This window comes from Prenolepis imparis, unplaced genomic scaffold, assembly GCF_030444845.1.
Source record: "Prenolepis imparis isolate NDT839.2.m4 unplaced genomic scaffold, iyPreImpa1.0 SCAF_6, whole genome shotgun sequence".
NCBI classification, from domain to species: domain Eukaryota; kingdom Metazoa; phylum Arthropoda; class Insecta; order Hymenoptera; family Formicidae; genus Prenolepis; species Prenolepis imparis.
The window spans coordinates 5017270-5032435 of record NW_028141164.1 but is presented as its reverse complement, the minus strand read 5'-3'; the positions used below and the strand labels follow the sequence as shown (position 1 = coordinate 5032435).

The 15166-nt window shown below is 40.4% G+C and overlaps 1 protein-coding gene across 6 annotated transcripts in view; it reads right to left on the bottom strand.

Moving 5' to 3' along the window:
• Hth (Meis homeobox homothorax) overlaps positions 1-14625 on the bottom strand; it is a 380805-nt gene extending 366180 nt beyond the window's left edge. For 5 of the 6 annotated variants that reach the window (XM_083040066.1, XM_083040070.1, XM_083040065.1 and 2 more), the window contains exons 1-2: positions 12732-14625; positions 1624-1868 (exon numbers count right to left, since the gene is read on the bottom strand). In XM_083040066.1, the coding sequence (XP_082896192.1) occupies positions 1624-1868; positions 12732-12746 (260 nt within the window). In that variant the 5' untranslated portion in view covers positions 12747-14625. The remainder of the gene's footprint in view (positions 1-1623; positions 1869-12731) is intronic. The other variant, XM_083040069.1, reaches the window with a different exon arrangement.
• Positions 14626-15166: the final 541 nt, after the last annotated feature.

The following is a 15166-nucleotide window of genomic DNA, read 5'->3' as shown; positions in this document are numbered from 1 at the left end:
ATGCAAAGAGAAACAACGCAGGAATGTTGACAACGAAATGTGTAAAAAATAGATATAGAGAATGAGAGATACTACCTCTCTATGTATCTTGGCGATCGTAAAAATTGTTGCATATATTATCTGTATCCATTTTATATACTCTTCGTATACATATAATCTCTCGTTCACATTCTTAATAAGTCTACATATGTATTACTGTCTTAAAAAAGCAAGAAATTAACATGTACAATAAAAACAAGAATAGGAAGAACCTCGTGTAAAAGCAATATGACGTACTGTCATCGCGGAGGAACGGAAAGTATCGTTAAGCCGGGGGACAGCTCGTTGAAACGTGGTTATCTGTCGAGTTAACCATATGGTAATGATATTCTGTCCGACTTTGCGATGTATCGCAAAAACGATATCGCGCGTGATACAGAAAACTGGACACGTCGCTTCGGAATGTAACGTCAATATTATTCGAGACTGAGAATCCTCTATAATGATACTAGCAAATTCTATATACATTAATATATTCCCTTCGATATTTCGATTATTTAGCAGCCAGACTTTTTACTTGATAGTTTAACATTATTGATGTTTTCTTGCTAACAGTATAACTTCGATATAAATTATATAATATTTTTTGACAAAATATATATTCAATATTACTTTAATATTTCTCTAAGCAAAATTAGCATATTATAAGCATATTATTAATGTCATTAATTTTATTGAAAATAATAAGCAATATTACCTTATTACATTTATTTCTTTTTCGTTATAAAATAATATTAAATTAAATTCTACCGTTATTTTGAGATATATGTATATGCATTATTATTTTATAATTTCCATTAAGAGAATAATATAATTTCAATGTCTCTAAAATAATATAACAAAATGGCAATAATATTTTTAAATGACAAAAGTAATTTTGAAACGATAATCATAGCATTTAACTTTTTTTAATTACTGCTTTTTTTTAATTACTGATATAGCATCGATATTTACTTACAATTTGTACAATTGCACTACTAATCGAAAAAAAGTCGCTTTTCTTTCGAAAGCGCGGGAAAAGATCGCAGCGTATGGATTTGTCTGTCACAGTCAAATTATTGAGATAGATCGAGTAAGTGGATTCAGAAAATCAAATAGCCACAAATTTATGTGCATTTTAAGCTCGTCCTGCGCTCGCTCCCGCACCTGTTTTCCGTCAAAACATTTCGCTTGTAAAATAGGACATTTATCGGCGTGTACTTTTATGCAAATCTCTTAAACGTAAGATAGGTATGTAGGTAGGTAAGTGGATATAACGCGCGGTGGAAACAGATTATGATAAGTATAATCATTGGCGATTACCGCGATTGTGAACGTAATCATGCGCGCACATTTATACTCAAGCTCGTACAAAGTTATGCCGCACAAATTAAAGGATCGTCGTATAACGGCGGCCGAAAGTGCGCATAATTTCTCGATAAACCGCATTTAGAAGCCACGTAACGCGCATGCAACCCCGTCGCTCGTTATCGCGCTCGATAGACTCGTTTCACCCGATCGTCGGTGCTTCGCGCTTCCGGCAGGAATATACATATATATATATATATATACACAGGAGAGAAATAGCGAGAAAATACCACTCACCCGTATATGGCGTCCTTGTCGCGTTTGTGGACATCGGGCACCGCGGAAGCCGCGGCCGCGGCCGCAGCCGCGAGAACGTGCTGTGGCGGCTGAGGCGGTGGATACTGGGGGTGAGCCGGTCCCATACTACCGAGGTGTGGACTGTGATGGAGAACACCACGGGCATTAGCGTGTGGATCGTACAGCCCTGCGCCTCCACCGCCACCGCCCTCGAGGTAACCCCCGTGCAGCCCGCCATCGTCGTACTGCAATCATAAAAAAAATTGCGAAATTAAAATACAAATTAAAATACATATTGATGCATATTTCATATTATTTAAGAGGCAAATTTTTTAAATATTAAATATTCGTCTCTTTCTCTCTCTCTCCTCCTCCCCACACATATATACATACTATGGATTAATCTAAATTGAAGATTCTTTACGATTATGTGCATTAGTGTAATATTATAATTTTTATAATATATTCTAATATTCGAGAATTTTTCATTGTAATTTGCAGATAATACTATGATAGTATTTCTTGCAATAATGTTTACAAAAATATAATTAAGTAACCTTCAACTTTTATCGCATTTTCAATATTTATTAATGTTCTGTCACATATAATTTTTCAAAAAATAATTTGAGTTACAGAAGCTTAAATATATAGGCGCTGTCTATTCTGGCGTTGGCTCATAAATTTAGAATCGCGCGTTTATAACGATTGACGCAAGGACTCTCGGAAAGAACACGTAAAGAACGTTCAAAAGGTGACACGGGACATTGGTAGAATGTCACGTCTTTTTTTAAGCAAACTTGTAACAATCATAGTTTCGCGACTTCATGTTCGTGGGACGAGCATCAGCTGGTCGCTTCTAAGGACACTGTATTTTAAAATCGAAGACGCGAGACATATAGTGTCATTGCGGTCTGTGTGCGGCCACAGAAGCCAATTAGATTTAGAAAATAAAAATCTTTATGCGCGCATCATCAGCTAAGTCTCGGCGCCAATAACGCAACATGAAACAATCGTCATATGAGTTGATAACAACTATATATGTTCACAAGAACAGTAATTTCAATCCTTCTTAATTAAATAGCGGATTTTAATTCTTGTCTTCTCGAAAAAACTTTTACAAATTTATTTTTAAATTGAAGTATTTTCAGAAATAATTTATATCCAAGATATTATAATTAATAAGAGTATTTTATTGTCACAAGAAAGTGATTTAATATTAATATTTTTTTTAAAAACGCAAAGACCCGTCTGAATTTTTGTATGGATATAGTCAACTTTTTCTTTGCCATCGATGTCGGAGAAAAATGTAAGATTTAATCGCCGCGGGAGAGAGACAATTAATTACATACCATCGCGTACGACCGGTAATAAATAACCGCGTATTCAATTACGCCTCTAGCAGCGTCGCTCTACCAGAATACCGCAAAAAAAGGGCAAGACCTCGTGATTTCTAGCAATAAAGTTCTCGCGCCGATGCAAAGCTGATGGATGACGAGCAAAAGTGCGCTAATTGCCGGACAAATTCGAGAGCGCGGCGTATCGACAGGGTGCTTGACGAATGAAAGCCTGGAGAGAGACCCGCCTCGATCGATCGCGATCGGTCGGTCAATCGGGAATGGAAGCAATGATTTTTTCCCCGGAGTCGTCCAAGCCCGCGGTTTGTGTCACGGCAGGGTCTGCGCGGGAACGAAAGCAAACCGATTATTATCGTTAATTGCTTAATTCTAGCGTCGGGCTCGGAATACCGCGTAATTCCGTCGCGAAAACAAGTAGCGGCGGGAATTCGCGGTTACCTCCTCCCCAACCGGAGGAAGGAGGGAACGTTCCATACACAAATCCGGAAAAATGTAATTCTGTCCGTTACCAAGTGACATTGCAAAAATATCGTAAACCATCTGCGTGCGATCTCTGTGTTTCGTTTAATTTAATTCGCGCAATTCCGTCGTATGAGAGAGAGCGACAGAAGGGAGTTATAAACTTGCACAGATTCAATCTACTTGAGCGAGGAGAAAAAGTATGCCGATATAAAGAATCTCAATGGTTGGGATTACAACTGCTATACTGCAATACAACGCTACGGAAATATCGGGAGCAAGTATTTATGCCAGGCGCTCGATTAATTTGATTTACGCTCGTACGCCGAACACGTCAAGATCGCGGTGGAATTGCGAAAATTACGTGACGCGAATCGAATGCGCCCGCTATCGCGTTTGAATTAATCCGATACGCGCATTAAAGTCGCCTCGGATCAGAATGCGAGTATATGACGGGCCGGTTAAAATTCGATCTTGTCGAATTCGATCGCAATGTTTTTGGATTGCCAAAATTAAGCGATATAATGTCGCGAAGAACCGAATAGAGTACTGAATTAATATATATCTTCATCGTCATTTCACGAATATTTACAGTGCATCTCTGAGACATTTTGTTTGTTATATATTAGACAATTTTTATATGAAATATTGATTTCATATCGAGTTGAAGACATTGTGCTAATCTTAGAGAATCATAAAAATATTTCAGTATTATTCACCTTTTCCAATGTAATAATTAGATAGCGCAAGCATAATTTGTGGTAAGTATTTTCTTAGAAATACATTTTTACAAAATTATATGTGAACGTGCGATAAATTATTATATTCTTCCGGCTATCATGCATATTTTCACTTTGCGATTTCTCTATTCATATAACGTAAGTTCCATTTATTCGCGAAAAACGACGTAAAAGGATTTGGTAGCGGACATGTCGCGTCTAGAATGCGAAACCCTCTCTCCGTACCGAGAACTAAAAAAGGCCATGGACAATAATTCACCGCCACGACGGTATGAAGATATCACTCGAGGACCGAGCGGAATATCTTAAAGGGTAGTAGAAAGAGCGGGGTGAAGTTGTGTCTCTCAAGACGCATCATGGAAGAGACTTGCAAACGTCTACCGACGATGGAGCTCGTCATCGTCGTCATCGTCAACGTCGTGTCTTCGCCGAGAAGACTCGTGACAGACAAAGCCGAGGTTCGAGAACATATACACGCCATATATACAATACAATCGCTATTTGTAGACAGTCCAGCGCTAATTTGTGACCGAAACGGCGAAGAAGTTACAGCGCGACGTCGCGACGATGTCGGACTGTCACCGAGACGTTACAGAGCGATGGGACCGGCTTGACGTGGAAAAGATATTTCCGGAAGCGGCGCGAGAAAACGACGAGCGGATTTCGAGATAGCGGGCCGGCGTTAATATAGTCCTTCTATACAGTAAACTATTTCTCCATTTTTCCTCCTTCTCATCTTGTTAGATAAATTCAATTTAATTAATTTCTTTGAGCGCATCAAATACGTTATACTACCGTGAAATAAACTATAAATGTCGCGTGAAAATTCATACGGCTCCTTAAATGCTGAATTATGTTGCGCTAACACGTTCGCGTCGGGCAAAAATTGAATAATGCATCCTAGGGTTAATATACGGAATTTGTCTTGTCACGGGGGATTAATGCAAGATGCGAAAATTCCGACGTATGGAAATGATGTTTTTGCGTAAACAACGCGGGCGTACGGAGAGCCCGTTTCGATTTCGCGCAGCAACCGGCTCGGCAGACCCGAGAAACCGAGGGAAATTTAGCAAAGCCTGATAAACGACCGCCATTTATAAGTAGATAGGTCAAGGCAAGCGTTTAAGCATCTCGGTATAAATTGCGAAAAAAAGCGAGAGAGAGAAGGATGCGGGGGAGAAAAGGAGGACAAGACGCGGGCGAATAATACTGACGATTATCTTTTGGGTGAAAAAATATAAATCGGCAAAATACATCGCGGCGGATCACCACGAGGACTCAGAAAATTGCCGAGTGATTGAGGTGCCGCCGTCGGCGAATTTCGCGAACCGACGAGGTAAACACCAATAACCCGCACAACATTGGCCCTCCTCTCTCTCTCACATTTTTTTCACTCCTCTTCCCTTTTCCCCTAATGCACTCTGCGTCTCTATCTCTCTGTTACACGGCGCACAGCCAGCGTTGAAATCAATTTCAAAATTGTATAACGTATCGCGCGCGAAGAAATATCGGAGGCGTCCTACCCGGCTATTAATCTCTCGCGAGAGAGGCGTAATGCGAGATTTCGCTGAAAAGATTTCAAGAGAAAATAAAATCCATCTTTGGCATTGCCAGACTCCTCATCGCACTCCCTCGAAATATAACATTACTACCCGAATAACTCTTCGCGTAGTTGTTATTTTTATTAAGACTGACAATAATTAAATATGTATATTCTGTAACCACTCGGCAGAAAATGATGACCTCGAGCATCATCAAGATATCGCGAAGGAAACGACCGAGACTGTCGATGACGTTTGACGGCGGAGCGAGCTCGTCTCCAAATCGGCAAGCATGTTCGCGAGCTCTCCACGTCAGCCATAATGTTTTATTTCGAAACAAACTTTTGCGTCGAAATTTTCATTTGACATTTAGTGACGGCATGAAAATAAAACTCGTTCACCAAGGGGGGAAGAATCGCCTGGCGTCAAATATATATAAACGAGAGATAGATCGATTATTATTTAAAACGCGAATAAAATTTACAATTTATAATAAAACTTTCGCCGATGCGTATCGATTGACGACATTGTGCTACTTACGGACGCTTTCGCTGTCAATATCGTAGAAATACAGCCAATATTTCGAAAAAAAAAGTTTTCTGAACATTTACTCTTCTTTAATCAATATCAACTTTTAGAAAATATTGTGTAACATCACTGTTATTTATAAAAGACATTTTCTTCGCGATGTTAACTCTTTCTATTTCGAATTTGATTCCGAAATATTTAAAGTTTTCCTTTTCTTCACTGCACACATAACTGCGATATATAAAATGTAATTATCGTACATGGCAGCAATTAGTTCCATAGAAATTCAATTATCTCAAACACTTCATATAAAATCAGATAAAGTTCCAGTAAGACAGCTCGCGCCTCGTTATCTTACCTATCGCTTCTCTCGTTATGTTAGAATAGAAAATCCAACAATATAAACCGCACGGCGGCATAAAACTTGGAATTAACCCTGAAATGGTCACGCTACGAGCGTCACGTTAAAATAAAACGTTTTCTTTATAATGACGATTATATAATATTACACATCTCTGTAATACACTGTCTTTATCTTTTTTAAGACGCTTAATCTGCCAATTCGGAAAAAATATAAAAAACATATATACTTTTAGTTCAGCTTTAGTTTTAATTTTTATTTACGTATAATACTGACAATGAGTTTGCAAAAGTTGAACGTTGAAATGTTTTTCTTTCCCGAAACTAAAGACGGAAAGGATTAAAAGGTCTCCGAAAATCCGAGGTACCATCGATGTGTCACGAATTGATAAACATTAGAATAGAAATATAAGACTTCCACGAACACAAAACAAAAACAAACTCATGACAAAAATAAAAGATATACTAACAATATTTTTTCTTTGCTGTAACAAATTGATAAATTTAAACATCTTCATGTTCCAATTGTCATATAATTGCATCTTCGAAAATATTGAGCTCGAACGTGATTTTTAATTATATATATATACATACACACACTTTCTCTCTTTACACCGATAAAATTATCTCGCGCATTTAAAAAGTTTGTGACAGAATTTATGATAACATTTTGGCAATCGCGGTGTTGATGCGACTTAAATTATCACAATCACATTTTTGGAGAAACAGAAACAGACATTAGACTCGTATCGAGAGAGTTCCAAATCGCATGCACCGAGCCGAGTTAGGCCCATTTATCTCGCGCATGAATATGCCTCCTAACGACTGTCCAGACGAAAAAGGAGAAAAAAACACGACGCGCAACGGCCAATAGGGAACGGCGAGAAATCGATACGACTTTAATCCGTAGGCTAAAAGCCGATATCCGCGGCAATCGGGAGAGCGAAAGTGATTGATGGATACCCATAAATACATAATCACGGCTCATTCGGTGGTGGTACAGCGCCGACGGACGACGAAAAATCGGGTACACCTCGTCGTCGAAGAGTCGTCCGTTATTCACGGTCGGAATTTTTAATCCGAGACGCGCTATCGCCTTGTTACACTGGTTTCCTCATCGAGATGTATACGCGCCGCTCATACGAAACGCACTTCTATTTATTTTTTTCCCCAATACTCTCGATGACTTCGCTGACGAAATTCAAGACAATCAGAAACATTAATTCCAAATGATATGAAGATATACGAAAATAAATGGTCTTGGAAAATAAAAATATAAAATTTCGTTAAAATATGATTTCTTAACAAGATCGTTAGCTTAATTAGGAAACTCGTATTACTAATTTTCCAATATTCCAGAATATAAAAGTTCATAGATTTTGTGTGAAATTAAAAAAAATTCTTTGCAACTTGAAATCTTTCCACAACAAATTTCAAAAAAAGATTTCTCAATATTCAATAGAATATTGTAATATAAGTAAAGAAAAAGAAACTCGAGAGTTCAATAAACGCACAGCCACATTTCTGAATAATCTCTGTCATTAAAGTATACACCAATAATTTTAGAACAGTCTGCATATAACGAATAAATAAAATTAAAAATCGGTAAAACCGTCAATGATCCCGAATAAATAAGTATATAATGTTTGCAGTTATTTGAATTCGCGATACCTGTCACCGTTTACAAACAGAGTGAAAAGTTACCCAAGTCCTCGTTGTCATTCCTTCGATAAACGCTCGAATATTCATCACGTTTTGCCAATATTTTGCAATTTCCGACGGGGTGTTAGGTCACGGAAAAAAAAATCTGTCAAAGATCGAGCTTTGCCACGAACTTTGCTTTCTCCGCTTCTCCGGATCCACAGAAATTCTCCGCGCTACACGCGAAAGAGTTTTGCGAGTCCGCCAGAACGAGCACTCACTCACGCACGCACGTTTCGGCAATTTTGCGAGCACAACTGGGACCGACACGAAGCGGAATTGAGCGGTAAAACGCGCGCGCTCGGTCGTTTTGAACAATCCGTCTGCGATTGAGACGCCACTGCCGGACGCAAAAACATGTTATTTACTCAAAATCATCTATACTCATTATATCCGGCTTACTCGCGAAGTTCACATCGCGAAGTGCAATTAACACCTTGAGAACTTAGGGCATATTTATTCATGGCAGCGAGAGAGAGAGAGAGAGAGGGGGGGAAATGTGCCGATCAAGACACAAGTTTCTTTTTTCATTTCTTGCCGTATTTACAGCTAAAAATTAAATAATTAAATGTATATCCTAATTTCAACCCAATTAAAATCGAATTATCAAAATTATAATAATTCAAAGGCATCATGTGAAAAGATCGTACGAAAAGATTTTGTCGATACATCTCGCCGAAAATTGAGAAAGAGAAGAAGAAAAGGATTATACACAGAGATGCAACCTATCGAACCGCGAGATGTGTCACACGCGCGAAACATATAAATACGCGAACGATTATCGGCGCGTTGCTTTTGCGCGGAGTCAGTTATCGGAATCAATACGACCCGTTTAGCACCGAGCATTGAATGATCAAGAAGTGTCAACACGAATGTAATCCTCAACTCCTTCCCTTCGGAGATCGAGTTCACCACAAGTATTTCGCATTTGCATACGACGGAATAAATATTATTCGAGTGGACAGAGTATTCTCCGCATCTAGACAAAACAAGAATCAGACGAAATTGAAGAAAATACAATTTTTTAAAACAGACCGAATATATTTGCACATATACATGCATATGTACGAAACATTTATTCGCAAAATGTCAATTCTCTCATGAAAACAAATTTAAATGACACAAGTATTAATGTGCAGCTCATCTTCTCTCAGAAGCTGCATATTTTGATTTGCACTCTCTTGTGTGATTTTGCTCTATCTACTTTAGCTTCTATACGATATCAAAAATAAAAATTTTATGTACTAATATGTCACGGTATACATATAAAAAATTGGAGAAAATTAGAAATTATTTCTATATTTCGCATTATTTTAGCGTTATAATTTTTATAAATCGTATTTATGTAATTATAAATAATATTGAAATATTAAAAAGAGAGTATAAAACTGAAAAGCATATCGAATAAGAAAAATGTTAACATACATATATCCGACGGTCAGCAACACATCACAGATAATAAAAAATGACAATCAATAGATCAATCAAAATCACATTACAAGTAAAACAAAGTTAGAAAGAAAATAATGTACACAGAGAGAATTTTCTCTTAAAATTTACCCTGAAAGTCATGGTAATCGTGGGACAATATGGTATGGAAAGAATTTTAAAAATATGTTTGATTAATTTTACTATACTTTTAATAAATTTTACTATACTTATAATAAAATATTACTCAAACATATGTTATATTTTATTGTGACAGCTATTATTATTTTTTATTGTGATAAATATATTAATCAGAGAAATTCTTATAAAATTCTTTCCATACCACATTGTCCCACGATTACCATGATTTTCAGGGTAAATTCTAAGAGAAAATTCTCTCTGTGTACATATAAATAATTTATTGTGTTGTGTAAATTTTCATGCTTTAATGTGGTCGTAAATCTTAAAAATTTACTTATATTGTCTAAAAATTCAGAGATTCAAAAATTGTATTTCTCACATATATATATATATATATATATTTTTTTTTTTCTCCACATAAACATAAATACACAAATCACAGCTTAACTTTGCGATACGATTTTGTTGGCAAATTCCACGTAAGCGGATAAAAGGCTATCACGAGACAGAGATTTTGTACGAAAATGGCAATTGTCTCCAGCAATTCGCATTTATTTATCGTTATAACCGCAAGTGTGAACACGAAAGCTAATTAATTTTTCGAAAAGAAATATTTCTGACAAGCTTTCCATTTCCGTTCGCGAATCAGAAACGACGAGAGATGTTTGTATCGAAATAATCTCTCTTCGAGAATCGCCCGTCGGGGGGTGAATATAAAGCGAATACGACGAATTTTTTACTCGCAATCGTTGTTTCACTGTACAACTCCGTGTTAATATTTCGTGCAGACTCTATCATCCGTCGGCAGATTTCACTGAGAAAGATAACTGACACGCAGATATAAATTTTAATTATAAAGTGGAAATTTTTAGAACAGAAAGAATGAAACATTCATTGTGACATATTAAATTTGGCATCTCCGCAACGCGGTGAAATTTAATTATGAAGTTGGATGAAAATGACGTCATCGAAACTTAAATATTGAAGACTTTAACGTAATTGTAATAAAGTTGAAAATGATAAGTGCGCGCAATGCTAAAATAAATAAATTATAATAATTGTAATAAGAAGCGACAAGAAAAGCTGGGAATTACATAATGTCAAGAGAAATAATTTGCACTTATCACACTATATTATAGATTAATATATAATAATAATTCAGTTTTGAAAGCTTAAGAACACACGACTCGAGTTCACGTCGCTCTCGGCGACTTGAAATTGTAAAAAACAAAAGAGCTTCAACAATCGTACTTAATTGAATTATCGATAGACAAGTATCCATTACCAGGATAATTTTGCAATTACTTATTACACTAGCGCGGAATAATGAAGAAATAATACGTCTAACTCTAGACACATTAGAAATATTTACGAGACACGATGTGAATGGAAACGTATTTCGGAGTCGCGACGTCTTTCATCATTGAGGACAACAACAGAGTGTCAACTTGCCGCTTGTTTTAATTATGCGATGTAATGCGACGTTTGTCATCGCGACTTGACTAGACGAGAGCTGTACATTCTGCACATATCTTTTGCAATTCCGACACATGTGAAACCGTTTCCGTTTCAAACACATAATACCAGTCCGAGACATTGGAGATAATCGAAAAAATAATCACGTAGCAAATGTTCAACGAGAAATCTACATTGCCGTAAACGCATTTGAGCGACGATTTCTCGCGACTGGTTCCCAAAATGACTGCAACGAAAACATTTTTCGTTGAGACTATTCGGGATTTTGTTAGTCCCGTAGCTAATTCATTAAAAGTCGGCGGCGAACGCGAGGCGTCATCTCGACTCGCAATCGAGGCCAGAGGAAATTTACTCCCCGGTGTTGTGTTATGATTATCTGTCGTAATTACGCCGCGGTCAAAGTCGTCCGATTACGATGCGTGTAATCGGCACGAAAACACGAAACGGGCCCGCGAGACTTGCAGCGGATATTCAATGCTGTCTATCTCTACTTCGCTCTCTCTCTTCCTCCTCCAAAAAAAAATATAATCTATTTTTTCCTATCTAATCTATCTATCTACCTAATATCTCATTTACTCGTATCCGGGTGAATTAGCGACGCCGGCGAAACGTCAGAATTTCGCGCGCAAATAAGAAACTCGCTATTGGCGAGCTGAGATGGCAACCCTTTTGTGCGACCGTCGCGTTGTAAGCCGAGTTACAAAACGGCCGACATGTAAATTTTCTTTCGACACGGCGACGATATTCAATTCAAATTCACCGGCTGCGGAGATCCGCGTGCGCTTAAGACGAGACTCATTGCCTCTCTCTCTCTCGAGCTACGACACTGTTTTATAAATTCACGCGGTGCCGATGACTCTCGAGGCTGCCTAGAAGCGGCGTTCGCAAAAACTCTGACATTCGATCCTCCTCGCGAACGAACGATTCACGACGACGCACACTCGATCACTTTCGAGAGTACCGAGAATCTTTTCACAATGCGATACTCACAATCAGACAAGATAAAATCTTTCTACGAGCGATAATTTCGCTTCGGAATTTGATATAGCTCTCCTAATATCCCTATTTAGACACTTTTAACGCACTCGTAAATGTTCACGAATATTTTATATTATTATATATTATAGATATTTTATCTCCCTATATTTGAAAATATCTCGAATCGTATAAAGTACTAGTCACTGAAGGTACGTCTCGATCTTCTTGCTTTCTAAGTAAGAGATTAAGATATTTTCACCGAAGTTTTTATATTGAAAAATAATGTGCATAGGTGGACCATTTCAGAATCGATTTTGCACGACTCGCAGCCTAACATCGCGAATAACTGAGGGGAGGGCAAAATGTGAATACACATAGAAATGCAACTGTATAAAACGTACCCTTGGCTGCGCCATGAACGCCCTGGCCGCGCCGGGGAACTCTGCGTGCTGAGCCACCGTAGCGGCTGTATTTTCCCACAATGTAAGCAAGCGAGCCTCGACACTTCACAACACTTTCTCAGCACTGTTGTAGCGCGATCTAAGCCCGGCGCTCGGACGCGCTACGTGACGCTGGACTTTCACGATAAAAGGTAGAGTAGGTTGTCCGACGGGTAGAGATCGAGGTCGAATTCCAAGCTCCGTCGGCAGCCGACGGTCAAACCGAAGGATGAGTTTAGTTTCTCCTTCTTCTTTTTTTCAGAATAATCCTCAGAAATGCGAATCGACTAGCACACGTGTTGGACGCAATCGCTTTCCGTCGGCCCGCTGCTTCCCTTCTCTCTGTTTATTTTTCCTCTCTCTCTCTCTCTTTCTACTTCTCTCGACGAGTTCTTCCTCTCGCGTTTCGAAGAGCTCAAGAGCGTCGCTCGCAAGAGGGACGTGTAGCCGACGCTGAATTTAGACGACTGCGAACAAGCGTCAGCACAGTTCGGCAACCTCGGGTATCGACAAGACTTCTACGACGGCTACGACGGCTACTACTACGGCTACGGCCGGGTACACGTGTTTCCACATCGTCGTCGCTGATGATGACACCACCTCGGGTGTCGGATCGCCTCCCGTCAATCCCGCATATCACGCTTGCCCGCGGGCACGTGCTTCGCGTCTGGAGCGATATATTCCTTCTTTAACGTTCTCGGTCGATCTCGGAGCAAGGATAAGCGGTAAAATAATAACGTAGTGGAGGATAACACCTAGAGCGCGGGATTCGCGCGCGAGGTGATCGCGGGACCTGTCGGCCGAGCGTGCCACATCGAGATGGCACCGGGATGTCTAGTCGCAGGTAGCGGACCTTCGTTCTCCTCACATCCGACACAATAAAACGCGTCCAGAGACGTCCTGTTTCTTTTTTTATTCTTTCTACATTCACTGTTTGCAGCACAACCAACAGAAAATGATCACTGACGTCACTGACAGAACACGTTACATCCTTCGTTTACTCGTTACAAACACGAGGCGAAATCCACAATGACGCCCGACGACGAAGACGACGACGACGACGGCGGGCGTCACGACGCTAACACTATATTTCACCGTCGCGGCACAGTCAACCGATGCGTACGCTCGCACCTCGCGGATGCTCCGTGTTTACGAGAGGAATGAGTGAGTGAGTGAGTGAGTGAGTGAGAGAGAGAGAGAGAGAGAGAGAGAGAGAGAGCGCGCGTGACGCGCACAATGTGGCAGCAGCGTTGCCACGACACGAGATGCGCGCTGTCCCGCGATACGTATCTCTTCTTCTCCAAGTTGCCGCCTGAAGTCGCGCACAACAATCTCGTAACAACCGGATCGCGCTCGTTGACTATCGGAGCAATATCGCGCGCGCGTGCTCGACGTTACGACGAAGAATATTTACGGATACGAGAAGACGGACGCGACGCGAAGACACGACGACGATTCGACGCTTTTATTACTGCGAACACGACGACGGATGCATCCCGATATTCACCATAAAGAGACGCGTACGGATACGATACCGCGAGTCGAGAGAGGAGACCGCGCGAGCGAGTGATGTCCGCGAGACGTCGGCGACCCTCCTCCCTGACCGTGACTACTACTGCGTGTGGCACTCGTAACTCCGGCGGACAGAAGGTGGTAGGTTCGTATAGTGTGTTACACGTAGCTACGGCGGGCGCGCGGTGTCGAAGGCAGCAAGCACGGGGATATGCGTGTTTCAGGTTTCCCCCACGAAAAAGCAACCGGGTTGTGTAGATCGCACGGGTTAGAGAAGAGCGGAGCGAGCGAGCGTGGAGAGTAGCGCCTAGCGCGGTTTTAGATCCTGCGCCTTCCGCAGTCGTTCGCCAACTGTCAATCAGCGCCGCGCTACGCCGTAGAGTGGGAGACTCGGCGCCACGCCTACGGAACGCGGCCAATGCGTCTTCGAGACCGCCCATTGGGATCGGGGTGAGAGAAAGAGAAAGAGAGAACCGCGTGGTCCAGCGCCGCGACGGCGAGATTGCGAACTACAGAATCCTCCGCCATCGCTACACCACTACAAACGCGACCGCCGACGGATAACGACGACGACGACGACGACGACGACGAGGGTCGTGGTCTAGGTACGCGACGAGAAACATCGTTCGCACGAAATACAGCGCGAAATACCAGGGAGAACCCGCGGCCAACTCCGTAGCTCCGATTCCAGGCGTTTCCCTTGCATATTTCCCTCTCGAGAGACTGTTGTTCTAAAAAACTAAAGCAGGAAAAAAATGCACGATCCTAGATTTGTTTCAGAATTTTGCCGCTGGAAAAACGATACTTCCCGAAGAGATTTTACATAAATGCAGCGTGTTACTTTTCTGTAATTCTATCTCGCGTGCTCTAGACTCTAGACAAAG